Below are 26,625 nucleotides of genomic sequence, written 5' to 3'. Positions count from 1 at the left end.
CCGTAGAAGAAAAAAATATGTTAAGCTCAAAGTAACCTTAATTTCAAAGTCCTTTTCATTTTCAAATTCTGGAAAAGAGTTGACGGGAGTTTTTTAAGAACTGCGCCAACTTTTCCCTCTTTCTTGCTGCATTGAGCGTATAATTTGCCTTTTCAAATTCATAATCACCGACGATTGACCACAGCTTGTTAATCGGTGCTTGCTTCAATAATCTATCAATGGCTGCTCGGATAGCTTTTAGTGAAGAAACTTCGAGGAGTTCTCCAACTGTTTGTCTCACTGACATATAAAACCTCTGTAAAATTCGGCTTTGGTTTCTTGTTCAATGGGTGTTGTAATTTCTGTTTGGGTTGAAAACCAGTCTAAAAATAAGAACTTTGCTTTGACAACTTTATTTTGTTTACTTACGAACTTAAGCTAAAGAACATGTCATTTGTGGTTACTTTTGAATAACACATTTTATTTCGGAGATTTTTTTGCATTTACCTTTTAAAAATCTTCATTCCATACTTTGTAGCTTTCTTTCTTTTATCTGGATTGACACTTTAAAAATGTCTGTCTGTCGTCTTCCGAAACTTCATGAAAACGCGAAGTAGATAGTCGGTCACTGAGGTATGCTATAAGAGTATAGACGATAGAAAACTGCCGTTGATTTGTTAAATGGGGGGCCCAGATTAATAACGAAATTCTACATCAGCTCATTTTGAAAATTGGTGTTTTGTGAAGACTTACGACCGATTCGAAGCTTGTAAACAGTTGTACTGCAGAAACTGCCTATTTTGTCAAGAAGTCGAGTCTTCGATTGAAAAATTAGAAATAATTTTTCTGAACACTACTGTAAGTTCAGGGTAAAACAAGTGCGATATTCTAAGTATTCTTACTTGTGAGCGTTTTACAGTCCAAAACGCATGAGCGCAATGACGTCAGAACATCGTAGAGCCTATTATTCCTAATTTAGAAATAACAGGCAGAGACGTCGACTGTTAACGAAATGGGGCGTATTCAAATTTAAAGAATTCCCTTGGGTTTCTGCTGTTTTCGTAATGAAAAAGGCGTTTTTCACGGTTTACAATTTTTTGTAATCAGTTATCATTAGCTACAAAACTGTTTGCAACCTTCTGTTCTCCTTTAACATAAAGAGGGGAAAGGGGTAGTTATGTCTTTACGCTTCCGACTGCAAACTTTGCATCTTTTCCCTTTTCTCCATGGGGTAGATTTCATAACTACCTTCATCTGGTTTCTCTAACTCATACTCTCTGAAGCAATGCAAGAAATCAAGCTTCTCTGGTAAAATTTTCTTCTTAAACAAAAACCTCAGCGAGTAAGACACGATAATGATCGTTAAGAACGATACGATCATGGACAGGGTTTTAAACGGAAACAGTTGTTGCCCAGTTTCTTCGTCGTAATACGGGTATTTAATGAATGCAGGCATACCAATTGTTGACTCTCCTCCCCCTACGCGGAACACAAGCCCCATCATGTAACCCATAAAAGATCCGTAGGTATTGGTGCCTTGCAGGTAGATAACACAGCAAAATTGTGGAAACAGGATGACGTAAACCAAATCACTGCAAAGCTCGAACAAAGTGTAGATCGAATCCACAGCTAGAGCCAGTGATGAAGCGCACGCGCCAACTGCAACTATGGCGATACGCATTACCCACAACACTTCCTTCTCGGAGGCCTGAAAAAAAAGTTTACGAATCAATACAAATTTGCAGTGCTAGTTTTTTTTTTCCACCAAAAAGTGGCCTCACATAATTTATATTATAATCAGTATTATGTCACTGAAGCGTAAAGTTTGCAGAAGTGTGTCAAAGTGGCTCATAAATTTCACCAAGGAAAGCTGTGTCCCTATTCCAAAGGCATTGACAACTGAACACCTTTCGTGAATGCGATTCAGTTTTGAAAGTATTCTGCATTACATATCTTAAAACGCTATACTACAAATTTAATCTGCTATCAGACCAACTTATACAACGTTACTGATCATGCCTCAAGATAGCTTCAAGATCATGATCAATTTAACACTAATAAGAATCGATTTCGAAAAGCATTTTACAAGGAAAATTAACGATAAAAACGTAAAACGACGTTTGGATGACTTCATGCCATCATTTTCAAGTGTGGAGAAATTAACGTACCACTTATGTTAATTTCTCTACACTTGGCAATTATGATATGAAGTCATCCAAACGTGGTGTTACGTTTTTATCGTTAATTTTAATTTAACCTACCAATTTATTGTTTATTCTCATGTTCTATACTAGTAGCTGGGCGTGGCTTGAATTAATCTATTTTAACCCCTAAGAGGCACAGGTTTAAACAGAAAATAAAAAGCACATTAAATGGCTCAATACCCCAAAGTAACCCGATGTTAGAAATTAAACTATGAGCATAAATTAGCCTAATTACGAGTGTGTGGCGGAAAGAGGCCACGTGAGAAGAGCATGCTTTCGAGTTGTGATATTATCAGCGGATCGATGAAGTTTTTGAGTGTAGATGGTAGAAGAATTCCGTTGTTAGATCAACTTTACAGAACTGAAACAGCCTGAGTGCAGCGTAATCAGGAGGAAAATTTTGAAGAAGTCTTTATTTATCGTGAGTGGAACTAAATACTTAAAAGTCTCTTGGAGTCACCCGTCAAGCTAACGTTGGACAAACTCGTCTTGGCCTTCACACTATTTTATTGTTTTGGAACTTTTCTATAAAAGAACTCTTCACTGTGGCCTATTAATAAGCGCTTCTAATCCCCTCTAATCCACTGTAAAGCAACATTATTATCTATACAGGGTTGTCATGTCAAAATGTGTACCTTGCCAAGACGAATTAGAGAACTTGGGCTTGCTAAACCAAGGCTCAGTCTGCAATACATATTATTACTGCGCCTTTCTTTCAAACATCATTTCGCCTTTTTATAATCATTATATTCTTCTGCCTTTCGACACAACTTATCACAGAACAATTACAGAACGTTAGGTTTCTTGGATTTCATACCTTTTGCCTGAAGATAGGCTTGTAAACGTTGTGAGAAAACATTGTGCTGGCAGACAGAAAACTGGAGTCAGCGGACGACATGACAGCCGCAGACACAGCGCCCAGGCCCACAAACGACACAGCTGTTGGAGTGAGGTACTGAAGTACCATGGGTAGGATCAAAGACTTGTCAAGTGTAACAGCCTGATCTGTCGCGTTGCCGGATGGCTTAAAGAAGGCGGTCTTCTTCCAGTCTAATAGAAAAAAACACAAAAACATGGCAAAACGACTTCGGTTACTTGCGCTACTAGATTAGATCGAAAATAGTGGAGAATTAGCTTTTGGAGAATTTCAATTTTTGGTTAAAAAATGTATTTTACTAAGCTGCATAAATTCACCAAAGGGTATTTCCTGAAGGAAATAGAGAACATTTTGACCTTTTTTATGGAAAAGAAAATCCAAGTTCTTCCAACCGAGGTGTCAACGGGTTCGCAGTTTCCTTTTGACGTTTGAGAGAACTGGGAGTTTTCTTGATCTGAGTTTACCTATGCCAATCACTGGAAAAATAACAACAACAACAACAAACACCGATCAGAGCCAAAGACAGGGTAGGTCGGACTTTTTAAACCCGCCAACTAAACTTGCCTTTTGAACTATAGAGATCGAAGTTGTTACTAATAAAAAACAAAAACCTGACATTTATGTTACGTTTGATTGACCGTATTCCGGAATAGGAATAAGCGTTAAAGTTATAAGTTGTTAAATTTCTCTTTTTTAAGGAACTTGGAAAGCCATTTCTGCAAACCTTCACTGATAAGCCATTTCTTACTCCAGTAACTCCAAACACCTCTTCAGTATGAGGGATTTCTTGTCATCGTTGTATGTATTCCTATTCCGGAATAGGGTCAATCGAACGCACCCTTAGAATCACGTGCAACAGGTATACAGCTGTTTCGACAAAGGTTGTCCAAAAAAAAATGCGTAAAAGCGTACACGACGATGCCGAAAGGTTGTCTGGGAAATACTCAATAAACTTCAATAACAGCTCAGATTCCATATTGTACGCTATCTCAAGTCTTCGCCGTACCAGGTCGAGCATTATGGATTCTGCGCTGTTATTGAAATTTATTGGGTATTTCCCAGACTACCTTTTAGCATTGTCGCGAACGTTTCTACTCTTTTTTTTTTGGACAACCTTTGTCGAAACAGCTGTATATGATATTTGTAGTCTAATTCTTAATCATATAATATTCGCTAAGGGACTAGGCCCATCACTTCGTATGTAACCCATCACTGAATATTTTATTTTATTAATCTGGCCTGTTGTAAGCTCAACAATGACGAGGGACCTTCAGCAGAAGCCGAATTTATAAACCTGTTTTACTGAACTTAAAACTTGTTTTACCTGTAGAGGCACCAATAGCTCCAATTAGAGCGGCTGGTACAGCCATCAGTACACATCCGAGCCCGGCTACCACAGAGAGGCGTTGGGCCCTTTGTGGTGATTTACATGAAAGCACACGTTGAAAGAAAGCTTGCCATGGAACACCACCAAATATCTGCAGAGAAAACCGAACATATGTTAGAATAAAATTAATTTCATCCAAGTAGGCGGAAATATCTTAGGCTGGACTTGGTGTGTTGGTAAATATGATGAACAGATCAGCCCTCCAATATTGGAGTGGTCGGAGTCACCTAACTTGTAGCTTGTAGTTTATTTTAGAAGTTCTGATTCAGATATTGATCACCATACATCAATCTAGCCTACAGCCTACGCTAAAAGTCCCTCCGCAACAACTCTGGGCCCTGTTGTTCAAAGCCTGATTAAGCTAATCCTGGGGTAACGTGAACTTTGATTCAAGTATATTTACTAAGCCATAAGGATTCGTCCAAAAGATTTTTGTCTTTAAGTCTTGCCTTAGACTTTTCTTCACCATTAGCTTAAAATGAGCCTTGAAAACCATTTTTAATGAGCGAGATGAAAACCTCGGTGAACTTTTAAGCGTGGATTAGCGTTAATCGGCTTTCAAACAACTCGGCCCTGGATATTAACCTTGAACCCACTCAAAGGTACTGATCATGTTTTGTCATGTATAACCAGGAATGTGCTTTATGCCTGTTTTATTATCTTGAGATGGGAAGGTAAAAATCGCTTGAACTAGTGAAAGCAAATATATACAAACTAAATAGACAGACCAAACCTCTCACTTCCACCATAAATAAAGTTGGCATAAATAAATGATTAAATAAATAAATAAAGCATAAATAATTGGCGTAATTAAAGTTAATCATAACCATAATTGGCATAACTAAAGTTATCATTGGCATAAATAAAGTTATCCAATCTAATCCACAAGAATGAGAATTTTGACTTTTTGACAGCCCGTTCAGAAATCAAATTTGATGAATTGTAATCCACTTCCAGCCTTCTAATTCCTTACTACTCGTTACCTTCTGCTTTGTATAATCTTTCAATTGAATATTTGGTTGCGTTGGGTAACATAAGAAGGAAAGTATTAGGTGAGTAAAACTACGATTTTTGGTGGGCAATGTTGTTCTAAGTGCTTAACCAATTTACCAATAACAATCCATAGTCCAGCCACACTCCAAGGTTCTTGTTAGACCACTCTCCCATCCAATGTTCGCCGGAATTTTCTGAGATACTGCTGACTGCTGAGTGTGTCATGGCGAATGGGACACTGATCCACTAACGGAGACAAAATCAGTAAGACATAGAATTAAAAGACAAATGATCACCTCCTACCAAGGAGTTCCAGCTCATACGGAGGTTGAGTGGCCCAAATGTTTAGGGCCTTGCCAATCTCGTACCCAGAGTCCTCAGGCTTTTTGGCCAGCGGATAGCCGGCAGGAGAGACTCTGGGGAACTGGAATTGTATTACCGCAGGATTTCTGCGGTAAAACAATGCAAGGCGTTACGGAGCAGCTAATCAAAAAAATTAAATAAGATTCCAGCTTCCCAGAGTCACTCTTGGCGACTAACCGCTGGCCAAAGAGCTCGAGGACTCTGGGTACGAGAATGAGCCTTTGCCAAAAGTGCTGATCCTACTTACCAGTCCAACAAAGATGCAGGTAAGTTGAATGACATCAGTGTAAATGACAGAGTAGAGTCCGCCAAGCAGTGTGTAGGAGACAGCGATGCATGCTGACCCAATGATAGATGACGCACGATCCAAGTTGATTACGACGCTGACGGTGGCGCCGAGAGCAGCAAGAATGGCCGCTGACCAAAATATTTCACCCGACAATGCAGGGATGTACAATAGTCCACCTATGAACCGACCGTACTTCTCCTGGAAAGGATCGAGTATTGTAAAATACTCTCTCTGACGCATGATTTTGGCAAACGCCAATCCACCTGAGAATTAAAACCACAAAACAAAGAGAAAGGAATGGCACGCTTCTTTTTTTAAGAACGTTGCCTACTTTTTTACTGCGCATACGTTCGGCGCATCTGGAGATACTCGGATTTCCTTTAGGGGGTACCTACTAATACAGGGATATTTTTGCGCTGTTTAAAACTATAAGGATAAAGCAGAACTTAGCAAGTGCGCTTTGTTTTTAAAAAGAAAACTGGGGGTAACCATACATTTTTGAGCTTTAATTTGATAAAAAAACATACATTGCTTTGTATTTTGGCACTTTTAGAATTATTTTTCTCAATTACCTTTAAAATATTATTATTATTATTATTATTATTATTATTATTATTATTATTATTATTATTATTATTATTGTTATTAAAAGATGCATGTTTTCCCCCAATGTTTTTGGAATCCAAAAGCCCTCGCTAAGATTTCCTTTTCCCAAATAGTAATAAACTGCGCAAAAATACCTTTGAATTAGTAGGCACCCTCTTAAAATCCAATCTCTCTGAAAATCAAATATTGAGACATGTATTGATGACCTGAACGTATCGGCACTGTGTGTGGACTAATTCAAATGACATCACATTGTAGGGTCCTAAAATGGTTTAGGACTTCAGAGACCTGTTGTTCAAGGCTCAATTATCCCAATCCTGTTTGAACCCTTTAACCCCTAACATCAAAGAACAAATTCTCTGATCTTGTCCCCATACTTTTCTTATAAAAGTACTGGGGAGAATTAATAATTTTTTTAATATCAAGAGTATTCACCTTAGGTGATCATATCCTTTATTCTCGTGACCTCACGTGCCGAAAAAACATTGACATTACAAGGAGAAGTTTGATGCTGATCACTGTTAGGGCTTAACCCTTTGACTCCTGAGTTTTTCAGTAATTTCTTGTTAATCATGACATGCACTTATAAAAAAGCCTCTACCAACTTTCCTTTGAGAGTTAAGTACCTATAACCATACATATTTAGAAAGTAGACATGTCAAGGATTCCAAATAATTTATTAACTTTTGGTTAATGATTAACCAGTAAAATAATTTATTCAAAATGGCAGCTGAAATGAGAAAAAATGGATCTTTTACATACATTCTTGTTCAAATTTTCACCTTTGTATAATGGAAAAGTAAAAAAAATGCAATTCTGCGAAGTATTTAGACTCTGTGAAGTACAAAAATCTAAAAAAATTTCTCTTGTCTAGTTATATTTGACGAAAAAGGCAAGATAATCAAACAATGTATATGGTGTAAAAATTCTCAAGTTTTAACTTTTTGTTTTCAAACAATTACTCTGAGTTATTGCATATGCACAATGTAAAGTGTAAAGTTCTGACAAAGAAAAAAGTTTTGTTTGAGAGAAAGGATTTATTTAGGGGCTATTTACTGCCAAACTAGCATGATAAAGATCATGACACTTGTCACGACACAGCCGCACCCTGCACCTAAGGCATCCAAATACAGTCTCTTTTCTGACTTTCTTGTTTGGACCCATGCCACATTGATGGCATCTTCCTCTCTTTAGTGCTCCATCTTTCACCAGATTGACAGACTCATGGCCAGGTGAACGAACAAGAGGCAAAGGGACAGCAGATGGTCGCCCTGTGGGTCTTCTGTTTGTGAAGGTGCCACAAAGGGATTTCACCAGACTCGATGAAAACTCCTTTTGATCCAAACGACGAGGAGGATCTTCCTCCATAGGTCCACTGTTCCATTTCTGGTAACATTGTTGATACATTATAAAAGAGTTGACTCTGCAAATGTCCAACAAATGTAAAAAAATACGCACCCACCATCGCCTAGACTTGCGATCAATGGCATATGACTTTTTCAATTGGTCATGTTTGTCAATAGCTCCCATATTGTTGTTGTAGTCTTTGACTACTGGTGGTGCAGTTATGGCATGAATGGAGCCATCCTTTTGTCGCCTTCCCACGGTATCCTGCCCCCTGGATGAATGGACATTTGAAATAAAGGATACATCTTTTGTATCCTTCCAGACAGTGATAGTAATGCCATCACTGCTTGCTGAGTGGTAATCACCTCTCTTTAGATTCTTCAGGAGGGCCTTGTCTTTTAGGGCTAAGGGGTAGTCCTTTCTGTTTGGCCTCAGAGTTCCCACAGAGTAAGTGCCAAAGCCATGAAGCTTCTTGCATAACCCAACACTGCTGAAGAAGTTGTCCATGTAAACAACATGGTTTCGGTTGTCAAGAAGGGGGTGGCACAGATCAAGAACGACTCTGGAACTCAATCCGTCTTCAGTTGCTCCTGCTTTTTTGCCTGCATAAATCTGGAAGTCCCACAAGTATGCACAGCAAGAACAGCCAAGGCACCAGAGTTTAGATCCTCTTTTGATTGGCTTTGCTGGCATATACTGCTTTATGGGGTTGCGTCCTTTCCCCTTTACCATAGCTTCATCCACACTGACATTCTGACCTAAACTGAAATTGTCCTTGAAGGATCTTGAGAGAATATCCATAATGGGTCTGACTTTGAACAGTTTATCAAAATCTTCGGCACCTCTTTGAGGAACTCTTTCATTGTCTGCTAAGTGTACACAAGACCACAAGGCCCAGAATCTGTCTTTGGTAAAAAAACTAGCAAAGGCTGGGCAAGCAACAACCCAGTCTGAGCTCCAGATGTCATTGATTTCAGCAACCTTGTTGATGGAGATTCCAAAGAGAAAGCCAATGAAACAACGCATTTCTTCCCTAGTAGTATCATTCCAGTTATTTATATTCTTCTGTCTCGCGTATCTATTTGTCTCTGTCACCAACAAATCCCACAGCTCATTGGTAAACAATGCATCAAAAAAAACAACAGGTAAGGAATCCACCTCAAAGTCAAATGTTGGACCATGTTCAGGGCCTCTAAATTCAGGGTACTGAACCACAAACCTTTCGTTAATTGCACTCCACTCGATAGGTGGGTTTTGCTGAGCAGCTCTTTGTTGTTGGCGGCGTCTTCCAACCAATACTCGACGTGCTGGAGCTGTCGAGGTGCTTGCTTGTTCACGTTGTTCAAAACCACGTGGCATTGCGGCGCTTTCCGACTCTGAATTGCTGCCAGAATCTTCACCCGAACTATCGGACCAATTTGAAAAGGAATCGTCGCTGCTATCCGGCGTTTCCATGATTATTCGATGTATTTCATCCATGTCATCAATACGATCCGCCATTTTTAAAGTGCTTGCGAACAGGACTTGAAAAAACTCGAGGAAATTTGGTCTAATTTGGCGAATACTCCGTGACAGTGAAACGAGTGCGTAAACAACTTCATGTAAGACAAATTAAGTGTCTTTCGACAAAATATGGGGCCTATATGAGCCTTTTTTGGGTCAAAACGTACCCCTAATTTGGAAGCGCGCGTAAATGCGCGCTCAGGAGTCAAAGGGTTAAATGGTTAATGTGAACTTTGATTCGAGTTGATTGCTAATCAAAACGTTTTTTACCAGAATATATGCCCCTAGGTTTTGAGTTAGACTATTCTTTACCATTAACTTTAAATTTAGCTTATAAAAACAGTTTTAACGAGCAAGCGAAGTGCTTTCAAACCGGAACCAGGACTCCAAGTCTCCAAGAAAAGAAATCAGTTCTAGGGCTATGTATCTTTAACTTTCTCCAGTGCTCCGTTTAGCCAGAGTAAGCATTTTAAATCCGGACGGCAATAGTAGATAGGCTTTGGGATTCAGGCTCCAGGGCAAACGTTTGGGGTTCTAGAGTTCTAAAGAGCCATCCTTTAGGACAGCTAATTATAATTCAAGTTCAGAAAGAATCGAATCTGAATTATATTCTGTTCGACTTTCAAGACAATACTAACCACCTTCCAAACCACTAAACTATGTTAGGTTTTGGTTGTGTCCACACTGGGTTGAAATTCTGGGCTATGAAAGCTAGTTCGTCCGTAAAAAGACTGAAACATGTACATAGACCGTTTATGCCCGGAAAATGTTTAGTCTCTCAGTTGCGTCTTAAAGTGTGGTCAAATTAATGCGTCTTTAGTATAAAAAATGTCCTGATTTGAAACTAAATGGTCTCGCTTCGGTTCCTTCATCTTTGAGAGGTTTAGATGTTTAAGATGTTTGTTTAAGGGAGTGGGTAACATAGGTAATAGTTAAAGTGTATAAAATAAGTTAGAGATTGTAACTGTAAGTAGCATGTAACTGTCCTTACGTGTGACGGCCTGACGTACTTTAGAGTTAATATTGTAATAGGATTAATGTATAAGTGTGAAGTCTTTCCGTTTGTAATGTAGTCCTGTAAGTGAAGCAAATCAATAATAATAAAATATATTAATAATAAAAAAATAAAATAAAACAATGCCCTCACCTACAACCAGACTTAACGAATAGCCCCAGGGAGCCTGGGTCCAAATTAGACCTCTATCATAGATAACTTCTGCTGTTCCATTGATGTAGCCACCACCAACCCAAGTTGCTATGGAAATAACAATAGCAACAAATTCAGTTTATATATCCGCATTAAATGCTTATGTGAACAAATAATTATAATATTGAAGGATGTGTAGAAATTGTCGCGGCACTTTGTCCTGTATACCTTTGCCGCTGCATAGACAACTGTTCATAGAGTATAAACAGGGCAAGAACAATCTAATCTTTTTCGAGATGTGATATTTTTTTCAAGTTCTCCTCTTGTGTAGAGATTTTGCCTCTGCGTTTGAGTCAAATCCCGACTTTGGATAATCTACTGAATTCCTATAGTTTCCGGCAGAACTCGTTCATCTGTTTGAACGCGCGCGCGAGGGAACCCTGATTGTCACAGGAGTAGCATAGGAGTGGGTCCCCAAAGTTTCATATACCTTGTGTCTTCGGTAATCGCTAATAACTGATTATCGTTGTTCCTACTTCAACAAATTCGCTTGATACCTTGCTCTTTGTGTTCTAGGAGCATTTCCGCGTATACCGAAAAGGTACCTAGTTAACGCTCAGCACAATTTTGATCCAAGAAAGTGGAAATCTTCATAATACAGCCCCTTTAAATTACCTGTTAATGAGAAGGTGCCCACAAATATTCCAATACTTCTGCCTGCTAACATAGTCTCCTCTTGATTTGTCTTGCGGCGGCGAGCGGCCCATAAGCCGACGGAAAGCATTATGCAATAAAACACAACAATACCAACCAAGCCAACAACGTTAACGCCCGCCATACTGTCTTTTCACTTTTGTGAGTTTATAGAATGTGATGAGAACCTACAGACCAAAGAAGATACAATTTAGAAGGGTAAAAGCAGTTCTGTCGAGAGTATCCATCGATTTTATGATGCACCTACACACAAAACACGTTTGTAAAGCACAGTGCAACCGCTAAGTCTATATTATCAGTATAAGCCGGTATTAGCCACTCCAAATCTGCTCGCGGGTTCCTTTAGCCTTCGTTGTTTTAATAAAAACCGTTACAAATCGTGTATTTTATAAATAGCTAAACAATAAAGATTATTGCTAATTTCCTTCTATGGGGTCACACTTTAAAGTCTTTGAATAATGAAAAACTGAAGCTAAAACTCCTCAGAAATGAAGTTCATGTTAATTAAAAGCTAAACGAAAGAAAATGATGAGCACGGCATTTATTTTTGACAAATTTGTCTCAAATGCGTTTGTTCCGTAGTTTAAATACTGAATTAATACAGAGCAGATTAGGGAAGAGAAATAATGAACACTAAGAAATATAAACTATAACTTTGGAATGAAAAGAAGAATTCAAATTCGCAGCTAAAGTATTATAGAAAAAAAATTGCCTGACAACATGTCGAGGAAAAGGTTGTTTTTGTTAAACCTTGAGGCGACGGAAGAATGACTCAAACATTTCATGTTTTCTTACTACTTTCAGTAAAATCTAAGTTAATTCGGGCCAAATGTTAAAAGTTCTTGTCCCGTAGTTACGCGGGATGCACTGAGGGCGACACAGCGGCAAAATGAGTGCGCATGCTCCGCAGATTTGTGATTCGAGCGAGAAACGATTACGAATGCTCCACTTCAATCACCAAATTCACACCAGTTACCACAATATTTTTTTTAAGTTGAATAAGATATGTGATGGAGCGGAAGTTCGAAGGAACCTTTCCTGAAAGCGGCAACCTTATCTATTTTGATTTGGGCTTATCCTCGCAAAACGAAAACAAACAATGGGAATTTTAAAAATGCCGCCATTTTGCCGTAAGATTGCTCACGCGTGACGAGCATGCGCACTTATTTTTGGGTGTGGTATCTTTTTTTCGTCGTCGTTGTCATCTTCTTTTCTTCATCGTAGTCACAAATGGTAATGAATGAATTAATTGAACCTGAATTAATCTCTGTTCTCCCCTGAAGGGAATAATTTTGTCCTGTGTTGTTGTCATTGTCTTCAACAAAAACGGCCCAATCAGAATCCATTGTCTGCTCGTATGTAAGCAGGAAGGGGATCAACTCATCAAATCTACTCATCTCTATCTTTGTGAAGCCAAATAGCTTGAAGTCAAAAGAAGCCATATTGTTTACATGTTTTAGACTCAGGTATGCCGTTTTCAGAAAGAAAATTAACCCTTTTGAAGCAGTAAATCGAATCGAAAAGACAAGTTGCAAGACGTACTCGACAGTTTAAATTATGGGAACTGGACAGTTCACGGCGAAGAAATTAGGCATTGACTGGCCAATTGTGTTTTCCAATACGGAGAGACATAGATCATTACCTGCTCTGCAGACTTTGTCAAACCAGGGCGGATAGATGTTGGAAAGTGAAACGAACAGGTCCGAGCAAAAAGGTGTGATGATGGTCTCGAATTAAAAGCTAACTTAAAATGGTGGCTAGTGCTGAACAAAACGGCAAGGCTAGGGTCTTGACCCGTGAGAGTGAAACTTCTTCAGAGTTATCAGTAAGTGCGAAAAATATATTTCCTTGCACGAATGTCAATGCATCATCGCTACTAGCGTTAGATAAACTTTTAATAGGTTGGGACATAGCAGCAGATAGATCTCGACTGTCGAGGAGTCATTTGCTGCGATATTTGTAAACACGCAGAGTTGAACCGGATAGATCTACGGATTTTTTAACATCGGGATTTAAAAATTACACTCGTGTTTTCTGAATAAATTTGCGATAATTTCTTCTCACTTAGTTTGTGTAATGTGGCCGAACTATCCAGGAGCTAATGTCGTAGGAGCGGCATTTTAGAAGTTGAACGAGTTTGAATAATGGTTTTCGTGTGACTTTTCCGTTATCGTTGGGACCTGCTGCGACGACGATGACCACAACAAGAACGTCAGAAAACAATAGTTTGTAGTAGCAAAACACTGGCCCTGCACGTGCGTTATAAACTTTGGTACATTTCTTTGTCGTCCTCTACAAAACAACGACGTGTAATCACCATTCAAGGTTTTATGGAGAACGTGAACGCTTGATGATTTATTTTCTTTTCTCTTTCTGAACTTTTTGAGCCCTATTTGAAAAGTGAGGAGTTTCGTACAATTCGTGCACATTCTAGGAGCTGTAATGGTATAATTATATACTGTACATGTATGTTCCAGTTTATAGGTAAATTGTTTTGTTGCACTGAGCTGCTACATTATAATTTTTAAAGTTGTGAAATTTGCATGCAGATAATTCAAATATAACGACTGGTTTTATTAAGAAAAAAAAATGAAGTGTATAAAGATTAAAGCCACTGTCCAAAATTTTAGTCCATTCCATTTTATGTTTATGGTGAGACAATTAGGGAACATTTGCAGGCCTGCACTGGTGCAGGTCCCAATGCAACCTTTAAGTGATTAAATTGCGAACTTTTTCAAAATTCCATTATTTCGTTGTATTGTCTTGGCATGTTAAGGTGGGGGTAAACGTGAATTTGAATGGAATTTTAAGAGGTTTGAAGAAGAGATAAAAGAAAGAAAATGATTTTTAAAACACCAACAGACAGTTGATAACCACGCAAGAGCACCCTAAGTTGCTAGTGGACTAACTTAGTATTCGTCTATTAATTATTAACTACAAATTCTTAAAACTTCACTAAATCTTCACTATTTCTTATTTCTCTTAATTTTACCAATCCTTCTCCTCCCAAATATACCCAAAATTCACCAAAAAATTCACAAAGCACCCCACAACATAGCTTTACGGGATAAGCAGAGAGTTTTTGGATTGCTTGAAACGTGAACGAGATATTTCCATTAAACCGATTTTAGGCGGCGTGGAAACGGCTTTCAGGTTTACCCCCGCCTTAAGTGTGAATCTCTAGTTTTTTAATTTTATTCTTTTATTATTGCACTGTTTTATTTAAGGTTTTTAAATAACGTTTGTAGTTAAGTAGTAATCAGGGGCACCCAACGACAATTTTCTCTCAGATCGCTGGAGTGGCTTTCAAGCTCTATAGGTTCATTTTAGGCAGCGCTATAATATATTTATCTGTTCGGTCATTCTAGGGGAAATTGAGTCTTTTCGAAATTAATGGGGCATTTTTGTCCATTTCTCGAAAACCTTAGGTCTTATTTCCTTTCCGAAAATCTTAGCTCACCTTCTTTTAATTTGGTACTCGAAACAACATTTTTACCAATCCAAAAACACTAGGCCTTAAATTTCCCACATCACGAAAGTTCGTGGTGAAAATTCCCTTTATAAAATTGTAGGGGATTACGGGCTTTCCGAACAGATAATTTACCGAAACGACCCGTTGGGTGCACCTGAGTAATGTTGATTACTTTTAGCTTAATAAAGAGGAGCCGTAAATCACTAGTTATCAGTAAAGTTGGCATCTTCATTAAAGTGCACCTAACAGCAGATCTTTTTATTCGGCGAAATAAATGTACTTTCTTTCTAAACTGTTCCAGCGAAAAAATTTTTTTAATTGGTTGAATCCTCGATTTTCTATGCACTTTTGAAGTTGGGACTGTGTTGTTGCACCACCGCGTTTTAGGAAGCCTGGAACGAGGGTGGTTGTGACGTCACCCCAGGGACCACACGATATCGAATGCGTCTATTTTTCGGTTTATTTCTTTGCGATTTACTCCACATAGTCCGTTTCAGAATGTGTTTGTCTTCTTCTTTACGGTTATCAGAAGAGTCCAAGGAGCCCGAGGAGTCTGACGAGATCGAGGAGGATTTAGAAGATTCGGATGACTCCAAAATGATTTACATCTCCGAAATCGAAATGGACGATTATCGACAAGAAGCTTCAGCAAGCGCAAACCCATTTGATAACAGCGACCTCGAACAAGACCTGTTTTAATACGGATGAGCCGCGTGCCGACCCGGAATAGACAGCCAGATACAAAACACTTTATACTGCGCACCAGCAATACATTCTTCTCTAAATACTACAATTGTTAAGCTTTCGAAAGAGATCAAAATGAACCATTTGGACAGGAATTCGCAGATCTGAATTCTCGAGTGTGATAGTTCTGTTTGTTGTGAATTAATTTTGCGTTCGCGAGGGACGGACACAAACAGCGCGCTCTGCGATTTCTTTTACAATTTCGATTCTACTTCGCTAAGACTGTTTGATCTGTATACTAGAACAGTGAAGTTATTTACTGGGTGATTTCTTTTTACTCGGCGAAAGAAATTGAAGTCAAAGTAATACTTCAAAGTTACGAAGTCTTGAGCGCTTTCGAAAAATTCACCCGTTGTGTCATTTCCTCTCGTGTTTACAAGGTTAAAAGCAGCTTTCTTTTATACATCGCATCAGGAATATTCCTTTTTCTATCCCGTACATGTCTTAAGCTTTCGAAAGAGACCAAAATGAAACCATTTGAACACGAATTCGCAGAGATATGAATTTTCGAGTGTGATAATTCGATTCTGTTTGTTGTGAATTAATTTTGCCTTAGCGAGGCGCAGATACAAACAGCGCGCTCGGCGATTTCTTTTATAATTCCGATTCTATTTCGCTAACACTGTTTGATCTGTATACTAGAACAATTTAGTTAATTGCTGGATGCTTTCTTTTTACTCTGCCAAGCGAATTGAAGTCAAAATAATTTTTCAAATTTATGAAGTCTTTAAGCGCTTTCGAAAAATTCGCCCGCAGCGACATTTCCTCTGAATGTTTTGAAGCTTAAAAACGTCTTTTTATATACAGTGCATCAGCAATACATCTTTTTCTAAACACTACAAGTGTTTTAAGACCTATAGAAACGAAAGTAAGGCGAAAGGATCGAATAAAGGGAAGAAATTGGTTTCACAACATTGGATAATATACAAAGAATCGAAGATTTTCTCACCTTCCTATTGTTTCGGTCAGACTGAGGCACATCGACTGGGGCTCCAACGGCATGAATTTTTAGCCAGACAGTGAATCCCATCTCATCTGTTATTAAATGTGGCCAGAATGGTTTTACTTGGCCAAATAAATTGTGGAACTGTCTTGTGAAACAGTCCTTCTCAAAATGAGCCGAGCAAATGTGAGAATATTCCGTTGGTTCCCACTTCGCTCGCTTGAGTTTTGCAAAATCCACCCATCGTTTCCGTCTCTTCAAGGCGACGGTACGATCGTCACCATAATATGGTAGTAAATGGAGACCTATACCCTTTTCTAGATTTGGTACGTTACCACAGCCTCCAACAACACATCGGGAAGGCATATTAGGTCATGTAATCACTGATGTAATTGCAAAACATGAGTAGAAAGACTGGAAAGCGAAAGATCCTGCGTCCCTGGCGTGACGTCACAGCAGCTCGATCCATTCCCCGCCAAAACACGGCCGCGCATCAAAAATGGCGCGATTTTCAAACCTTCGCTGAAGCACCAAAAATCGAGGATTCAACCAAATCAAAAAATTATTTCGCTGGAACACTTTAGAAAGAAAGTAGATTTATTTCGTCGAATAAAAAGATCTACTGTTAGGTGCACTTTAAAGATTCCGTAACATCATTCAATCAACTGTGTGGCAAGAAACTGAAGCTGGTCAGTCGTCGTTCACAGCGAAATAATCTAGCTTATCGACTCACTTCGGAAGAATCGTTTATCCCTTAAATATAAACAACTTGTACAGAAAACTTGTTAGCCGTTAACACAACAAAATGAGACCAGTCAAGGACAAAGCATGGGAACCTTTATTCTTCAGATGCTAATTAACAAGATACGTGATACCTAGGAGTACAAAGTACATTCTGGGAGATTGATTGAAGTCATTTCCGGTCATACATAACAAACAACAATAGCAAACTAAACAATCTAAGGCATTGTTCACGGTTCCCGACAATAAGACAACGTCCTGTTCGTTTATAGCAAACAGACCAAACCGCAGATATTGCGGCGACAATACGTGTGCATTATATCTAACCCGTTATTTCGTTTTCATAGTGATAAGGAAAAACCTCGTTTGCATTTACTTTCAACACTTTCACTTTACTTTCGATTTTATCTTAGTTAAGTATTCCTGCGGGTTCCACTCGATCAGCCGATTTCAAGGATGTTTCTTCCAATGAACTTACTTACAATCTTACACAGAAATACATTGGTATGCACGGCTATAAAGCGTAGGAAGGCGGCGAAAGTGAAACTGCTCGTTCAATTCGTTTCAGTAAACGCTTCACTGAGGAGAACTCAGTGGTGCGAGGTAGTAACCTAGTGGGTCAATGTATAAATACTCCTCATTGATTGCGAGCCATTTTTTCAGTGACATTTTTGAGAATTTGACATTTTATCAACGCATTAGATATTTCTTAGTTGATGAATTATTGATGTCGGCAGCCCGGCTGAAGGGTTTTTTTTTTTTTCTTTTTTTTTTCTTTTTTTTTTTTTTGTTGTCGTGTACAAATCATTGGTTTTTATACATTAAAGTTAGCATCCTCATTAAAGATTATCAACATTCATTCACAACGTTGCAAGAAAGCTACATAACGTCGTCGTTCGCCACAAAGAAATCTAGCTTGTCGACTCACTTCGGAAGAATCGTTTATCCTTTACGTGCAAACAACTTGTAAAGAAAACTCAATGGACAACTTGTTCATTTGCTATCAACGTTTACTTAGCTTTTTTGTTTTACGAGTTTCATTATACTTATTTTTAATTAATGTAGTTTTCTCGTGACCTGGCATTACTCCGTTCGTCACAGGTCTTCATTTCCAAATATTGAGTATTGTTTCGATAAAATTCAGAGGACCAAGCATTTGATCTTTCGTGTCATCCAAATGTTCGGTGTTTCTTTATACGTTGGCATAATTGAATCATGTAAGCCATTTCAGTCGGGCGTACCGCGAATAAACTTTTAAAATCTTCGCTTTTTTTTATCCTTTAGAATTTAAATGAAGAGATTAAAAAAAGTCGGTACTGATTATCGTGCAATTGCTTTAGAGTATAAGAATACCGCCGCTGACGTTACGATTCATTGGAGCTTCCTGTGTATTGGTCTTCTATATTTAAAGACATGAGTTATGAGACAAAAACAGCAAATAGTCAGGAGGCATACAGACGATAATGGAGAGGATAGGAATTGAAAAAGACCTATCATGTAATTGGTTTGAGTTTCACTAGGGCGAGTCTTTCTTGAAATGGAAAATGCTCCCGGTATCACATTTTGGCAATTCTTTCACAAGTAAGGAAGGTGGTGATTGGTAATGTCCGTCCACAAAAAGACACATCTTTTACTCAATACATTTGGTAAAGTGCACATCAATTAGGTTATAAGGCTAACGTCTCACTTTCACTTTAACCAGGCAGCAGTAAGTTTATAGCAAACAAACCAAACAGGCATTCTTAATGGATGCATCGACGATACGTCTGCATTACGTAACCCGCTTAATATTTCGACTTTACCTTACCTTAGTATACCTGCCGCGGGTTTCACTCGATCAGTCAATTTCAAGGATGTTTCGTCCAGTTAACTTAAAATCTTACACAGTAATGAACTGGTTTGCACGGCTACAAAGTGAAAGTCGGCGGCGAAACTCAAACTGCGCGTTCAACGTAACTCGTTTCAGTAAACGCTTCACCGAGGAGAACTTAGTGGTGCGAAGTGGTAACCAAGTGGGTCAAGGTATAAATACTCCTCATTTATTGCGAGCCATTTTTTCAATGACAGTTTTGAGAATTTGATATTTTATCAACTAGTTAGATATTTCTTAGTTGATGAATATTTTGGCCATTGTTTTGCTTTAGATATCAATTATTGATGTCGGCAGCCCGGCGGTTGCAGTTTTTTTATCGTGTACAAATGAAAGCTGCTGTTTTCTATCGCATCGTATCCTGTTGTATTGCATCAGATTAACGTTGAGGGGTCTTTATAAATAGATTTGGAAAGCTATTTAGGTTAAAATCTATTACGCATTTGCTTTTTTTTCTGTCTAGATGGCGCATACTTGAGGAGTGGTTATGAAACCTTTCCATGAAAACAATGGTGCTACAGTTTATGTTGGAAGGGCCTCGACCCTGCACAATCCTTTCTTTTAACGTTCACACCACAGTTGAATATCTTATCAAAAACATTTCGATTGGTCAGTTGCTCCAACACATTCTGAATTCTATTGTTGTTTGTGCAGGGTCAAGGCCAAAAAGGCAAACAAAAACATATAACAAACAAGTTTGTCAGGTTTCATAACCATTGCCTTCAATTAACTATGGACGGCGCTATCAATCACTAGTTTCAAATTACTTCATGAGTCAATGATCAAAGCAAGTTCTATCCAATCACACAGAGCGGCGATGAATGCTTTTAATCAAGCCGCTCAACCGTAATACAAAATAACCTTTCTCAGAAAAGAAGTTCGACTCATTACAACTAACTGTGAGAAATTTAATTCATGCAGGAGCTTATGCACGCTTGTCGGTTGAGAAAGGCAACCATTATTTAAAGAATACACAGATCATCACAATTTGTTGCTTCTCTCGACCTGGCATTACTCCGTTTGTCACAGGTCTTCATTCTCACATATTAAGTATTGTTTCGATAAAATGTAGAGGACCATTAGCATTTGATCTTTCGAGTGATCAAAATGCCCGGTGTTTCTTTATACGTTGCGATAATTGTATCATGCCGTGAAGCCACTTCAGTCGGGCGTACTGTGAATACACTTTTAAAAGCTTCTCCTTTTTTTATTCTTTAGAATTAAAATGAAGCGATTAAAAAAGTCGGTAATTATCGTGCAATCGCTTTAGAGTAGAAGAATACCGCCGCTAACGTTACAATTCATTGGAACTTCCTGTGTATCGGTCTTCTATATTTAAAGACATGTTATGGGACAGAAACAGGAGGCATACACACGGTAATGAAGATGATAGGAATTGAAAAAGACCAAATTGATTGAGTTTCAACAGTGCTACCCTTCAGTTGAAATGAAAAGTGCTCCCGTAATTACATTTTGCAATTCTTTTTCAACTATGTGGCGACTGGAATTGTCCGTCCACAAAAAAAAAACACATCTTTTACTCAACACATTTGGGAAAGTTCTTAAAACATCAATTAACTTATAAGTGTCAAAAACGCACCAAGAAACACATTTCCTAGTTGATCAGCTTCTTTATTCGAAGAATCACTCAACTTAAACTCAAAGGCCCAGTTGTTCAAGGCCCGATTAAGCTAATCCTGGGTTAACGTGAACTTTGATTCGAGTATATTTACTAATCCATAAGAATTCGTTCAAAAGATTTTGTCCCTAAGTTTTGCCTTAGACTTTGCTTCAGCAGTAGCTTAAAATGAGCCTTTAAAATCATTTTTACTGAGCGAGATGAAACCTCGGTTAACTTTTAATCGTGGATAAGCGTTCATCGGCTTTCGAACAACCGGGCCCAGGCATACTACAGCATCAACTACGACTCGACCGTGAGGGAGAGTATCATGGGGTTTTTTTTATATCTTTTGTTAAAAATGACGAAATAAGACCTTCAATCACCTGCCAAATAATTCTAGAATGACGAGAGGAACGAAATCAACTCAATTCTTGAAAGAAACAACTTTTGATCTGTTCTAGTGCATTCAGTTGGAAACAAGAATGCGAGAACTTGAAAAACATTAGCCTTATATTTTTCAAGTGTCAATCCAAACCGGCCTACCCTGTCTCTGGCCAGAGGCACTAATCGACAGTTTATTTGCACTAGGGTGATAATTTTTAACAAACTTGACAATTACTTCGTTGTTTCTGCTGACAGTTAAACATTTTTGGGTTTTGAAATGACAGCAAATTTTCGTGATACTTAACAAGGTACGTGATACCAAGGAGTACAAAGTACATTCTGGGAGATTGATTGAAGTCATCTCCGGTCATACATAACAAACAACAATAGTAAATTAAACGATCTAGCATTGTTCACGGTTCCCGCCAATACGACTATAAAACGTCCCGGAAAAAATTTATAGCAAACAAACCAAACCGCAGACATTTTGCGGGTTCCACTCGATCAGCCGATTTCAAGGACGTTTCTTCCAATCAACTTACAATCTTACACAGAAGTACATTGGTTAGCACGGCTTTAAAGTGAAGGAGGAGGCGAAACTCAAACTGCTCGTTCAATTCGTTTCAGTTGACGCTTCACTGAGGAGAACTCAGTGGTGCGTGGTAGTAACCAACTGAAGTGGGTCAAGGTATAAATACTCCTATTTGAGAGCGAACCATTTTTTTAATGACAGTTTTGAGAATTTGACGTTTGATCAACGCATTAGATATTTCTTAGTTGATGAATTATTGACGTCGGCAGCCCGGTTGAAGGTTTTTTTTTTTTTTTCTTGTTGTCATTTACAAATCATTGGTTTTTATACAGTAAAGTTAGCATCCTCATTAAAGATTATCAACATTCATTCACAACGTTGCAAGAAAGCTAAAAAACCAGTCGTCGTTCGCCTCCAAGAAATCTAGCTTGTCGACTCACTTCGGAAGAATCGTTTATCCTTTACATGCAAACAACTTGTAAAGAAAACTTAATGAGACAACTCAAAACAACGCAGGGAAACTTTCTTCAGTCATTCTTCAGATGCTTGGCAGGAAAACGAGTTCTAATAAAACTTGTTCATTTGCTATCAACGTTTACTTAGCTTTTTTGTTTTACGAGTTTCATTATACTTATTTTTAATTAATGTAGTTTTGTCGTGACCTGGCATTACTCCGTTCGTCACAGGTCTTCATTTCCAAATATTGAGTATTGTTTCGATAAAATTTAGAGGACCAAGCATTTGATCTTTTGTGTCATCCAAATGTTCGGTGTTTCTTTATACGTTGGCATAATTGAATCATGTAAGCCATTTCAGTCGGGCGTACTGCGAATAAACTTTTAAAATCTTCGCTTTTTTTTTTATCCTTTAGAATTAAAATGAAGCGATTAAAAAAAGTCGGTACTGATTATCGTGCAATTGCTTTAGAGTATAAGAATACCGCCGCTGACGTTACGATTCATTGGAGCTTCCTGTGTATCGGTCTTCTATATTTAAAGACATGAGTTATGAGACAAAAACAGCAAATAGTCAGGAGGCATACAGTCGATAATGAAGAGGATAGGAATTTAAAAGGACCTATCATGTAATTGGTTTGAGTTTCACTAGGGCGAGTCTTTCTTGAAATGGAAAGTGCTCCCGGTATCACATTTTTGCAATTCTTACACAAGTAAGGTAGGTGGTGATTGGTAATGTCCGTCCACAAAAAGACATATCTTCTACTCAATATATTTGGTAAAGTGCACATCAATTAAGTTATAAGCCTAACGTCTCACTTTCACTTTAACCAGTCAGCAGTAAGTTTATAGTAAACAAACCAAACAGGCATTCTTGATGGATGCATCGACGATACGTCTGCATTACGTAACCCGCTCAATATTTCGACTTTACCTTACCTTAGTATACCTGCCGCGGGTTTCACTCGATCAGTCGATTTCAAGGATGTTTCGTCCAGTTAACTTAAAATCTTACACAGTAATGAACTGGTTTGCACGGCTACAAAGTAAAAGTCGGCGGCGAAACTCAAACTGCGCGTTCAACGTAACTCGTTTCAGTAAACGCTTCGCCGAGGAGAACTTAGGGGTGCGAAGTAGAAACCAGGTGGGTCAAGGTATAAATACTCCTTATTGATTGCGAGCCATTTTTTCAATGGCAGTTTTGAGAATTTGACATTTTATCTACGCATTAGATATTTCTTAGTTGATGAATATTTTGGCCATTGTTTTGCTTTAGATATCAATTATTGATGTCGGCAGCCCGGCGGTTGCAGATTTTTTATCGTGTACAAATGAAAGCTGCTGTTTACTATGGCATCGTATCCTGTTGTATTACATCAGATTAACGTAGAGGGGTCTTTATAAATAGATTTGGAAAGCTATTTAGATTAAAATCCATTACGCGTTTGCTTTTTTTTTCTGTCTAGATGGCGCATACTTGAGGGACTGGTTTTGAAACCTTTCCATGAAAACAATGGTGCTACAGTTTATGTTGGAAGGGCCTCGACCCTGCACAATCCTTTCTTTTAACGTTCACACCACAGTTGAATATCTTATCAAAAACATTTCGATTGGTCAGTTGCTCCAGCACATTCCAAATTCTATTGTTGTTTGTGCAGGGTCAAGGCCAAAAAGGCAAACAAAAACATATAACAAACAAGTTTGTCAGGTTTCATAACCATTGTCTTCAATTAACTATGGAAGGCGCTGTCAATCACTAGTTTCAAATTACTTCATTAGTCAAAGCAAGTTCTATCCAGTCACACAGAGCGGCGATGAATGCTTTTAATCAAGCCGCTCAACCGTAATACAAAATAACCTTTCTGAAAAGAAGTTCGACTTTCTACAACTAACTCTGTGAGAAATTTAATTCATGCGGGAGCTTATGCACCCTTGTCGGTTGAGAAAGGCAACCATTATTTAAAGAATACATAGATCATCACAATTTGTTTGCCCCGTCTAAGCGACGACGCATCCCCGTCATGACAAAACCTCTTTTATCACATTGCTTCGCATTGCTATCAACGTTTAGTTAGCTTTTTGTTTTACGAATTTCATTATACTTATTTTTAATTAATGTAGTTTCTCTTGACCTGGCATTACTCCGTTCGTCACAGGTCTTCATTCTCACATATTAAGTATTGTTTCGATAAAATGTAGAGGACCATTAGCATTTGATCTTTCGAGTGATCAAAATGCCCGGTGTTTCTTTATACGTCGCGATAATTGTATCATGCCGTGAAGCCACTTCAGTCGGGCGTACTGTGAATACACTTTTAAAAGCTTCTCCTTTTTTTATTCTTTAGAATTAAAATGAAGCGATTAAAAAAGTCGGTAATTATCGTGCAATCGCTTTAGAGTAGAAGAATACCGCCGCTAACGTTACAATTCATTGGAACTTCCTGTGTATCGGTCTTCTATATTTAAAGACATGTTATGGGACAGAAACAGGAGGCATACACACGGTAATGAAGATGATAGGAATTGAAAAAGACCAAATTGATTGAGTTTCAACAGTGCTACCCTTCAGTTGAAATGAAAAGTGCTCCCGTAATTACATTTTGCAATTCTTTTTCAACTATGTGGCGACTGGAATTGTCCGTCCACAAAAAAAAAAACACATCTTTTACTCAACACATTTGGGAAAGTTCTTAAAACATCAATTAACTTATAAGTGTCAAAAACGCACCAAGAAACACATTTCCTAGTTGATCAGCTTCTTTATTCGAAGAATCACTCAACTTAAACTCAAAGGCCCAGTTGTTCAAGGCCCGATTAAGCTAATCCTGGGTTAACGTGAACTTTGATTCGAGTATACTTACTAATCCATAAGGATTTGTCCAAAAGATTTTGTCCCTAACTTTTGCCTTAGACTTTTCTTCAGCAGTAGCTTAAAATGAGCCTTTAAAATCATTTTTACTGAGCGAGATGATAACCTCGGTTAACTTTTAATCGTGGATAAGCGTTCATCGGCTTTCGAACAACCGGGCCCAGGAATACTACAGCATCAACTACGGCTCGACCGCGAGGGAAAGTATCATGGGTTTTTTTTTTATATCTTTTGTTAAAAATGACGAAATAAGACCTTCAATCACCTGCCAAATAATTCTAGAATGACGAGAGGAACGAAATCAACTCAATTCTTGAAAGAAACAACTTGTGATCTGTTCTAGCGCATTTTGGAAACAAAAATGCGAGAACTCGAAAAACATTAGCCTTACATTTTTCAAGTTTCGATCCAAACCGGCCTACCCTGTCTCTGGCCAGAGGCACTAATCAACAGTTTTATTGCACTAGGGTGATAATTTTTAACAAACTTGACAATTACTTCGTTGTTTCTGCTGACAGTCAAACATTTTTGGGTTTTGAAATGACAGCAAATTTTCGTGATACTTAACAAGATACGTGATACCAAGGAGTACAAAGTACATTCTAGGAGATTGATTGAAGTCATCTCCGGTCATACATAACAAACAACAATAGTAAATTAAACGATCTAGCATTGTTCACGGTTCCCGCCAATACGCCTATAAAACGTCCCGGAAAAAGTTTACGGCAAACAAACCAAACTGCAGACATTTTTAATGGACGCGATGACAATACGTCTGCATTTTATCTAACCCGTTGTTTCGATTTTACCTTAGTTAAGTATTCCTGCGGGTTCCACTCGATCAGCCGATTTCAAGGACGTTTCTTCCAATCAACTTACAATCTTACACAGAAATACATTGGTTAGCACGGCTTTAAAGTGAAGGAGGAGGCGAAACTCAAACTGCGCGTTCAATTCGTTTCAGTAAACGCTTCACAGAGGAGAACTCAGTGGTGCGAGGTAGTAACCAAGTGGGTCAAGGTATAAATACTCCTAATTGAGTGCGAACCATTTTTTCAATGACAGTTTTGAGAATTTGACATTTTATCAACGCATTAGATATTTCTTAGCTGATGAATATTTTGGCCATGGTTTTGCTTGAGATATCAATTATTGATGTCAGAAGCCCGGTTGCATTTTTTTGATCATATACAAATGAAACTTGCTGTTCTCTGTTGTATTGCATCAGATTGACGTAGAGAGATCTTTATAAATAGATTTGGAAAGCTATTTAGATTAAAATCTATAACGCGTTTTCTTTGTTTTCTGGCTAGATGGCGCAATCAATCACTTGTCCCCTGGCGCCAAGATGGCGCATTGGGCCGGCGCTATCCATCACTAGTTTTCAAATTACTTCATGAGTCAATGATCAAAGCAAGTTTTGTTTAATCATACAGAACGACGATGAATGTTTTTTTTTTTTTTTAAATGCCCAGTGTTTCTTTATAAGTTGCGAAAACTGAATCATGCAAGCCATTTCAGTCGGGCGTACTCTGAATACACTTAATCTACGCCTTTCTTTATCCTTTAGAATTAAAATGAGGCG

The 26,625-nt window shown here is 38.3% G+C and overlaps 1 protein-coding gene across 1 annotated transcript; it reads right to left on the bottom strand.

Moving 5' to 3' along the window:
* Positions 1-86: 86 nt before the first annotated feature.
* Positions 87-11,538, bottom strand: LOC146463947 (high-affinity choline transporter 1-like). Its single transcript, XM_085083953.1, has 7 exons — positions 11,371-11,538; positions 10,696-10,803; positions 6,051-6,355; positions 5,558-5,686; positions 4,385-4,538; positions 3,001-3,233; positions 87-1,687 (listed from the first exon to the last, which is right to left on the bottom strand). The coding sequence occupies exons 1-7, from the start codon at positions 11,531-11,533 to the stop codon at positions 1,163-1,165; spliced, it is 1,617 nt and encodes a 538-aa protein (XP_084940079.1). The 5' UTR covers positions 11,534-11,538; the 3' UTR covers positions 87-1,162.
* Positions 11,539-26,625: the final 15,087 nt, after the last annotated feature.

Source organism: Pavona decussata, unplaced genomic scaffold (genome assembly GCF_977016875.1).
Source record: "Pavona decussata unplaced genomic scaffold, jaPavDecu1.1 SCAFFOLD_174, whole genome shotgun sequence".
In the NCBI taxonomy this organism is placed as follows: Eukaryota; Metazoa; Cnidaria; class Anthozoa; order Scleractinia; family Agariciidae; genus Pavona; species Pavona decussata.
Note: the sequence above shows the minus strand (reverse complement) of the source record. Positions and strands in the feature narration are given on the sequence as shown.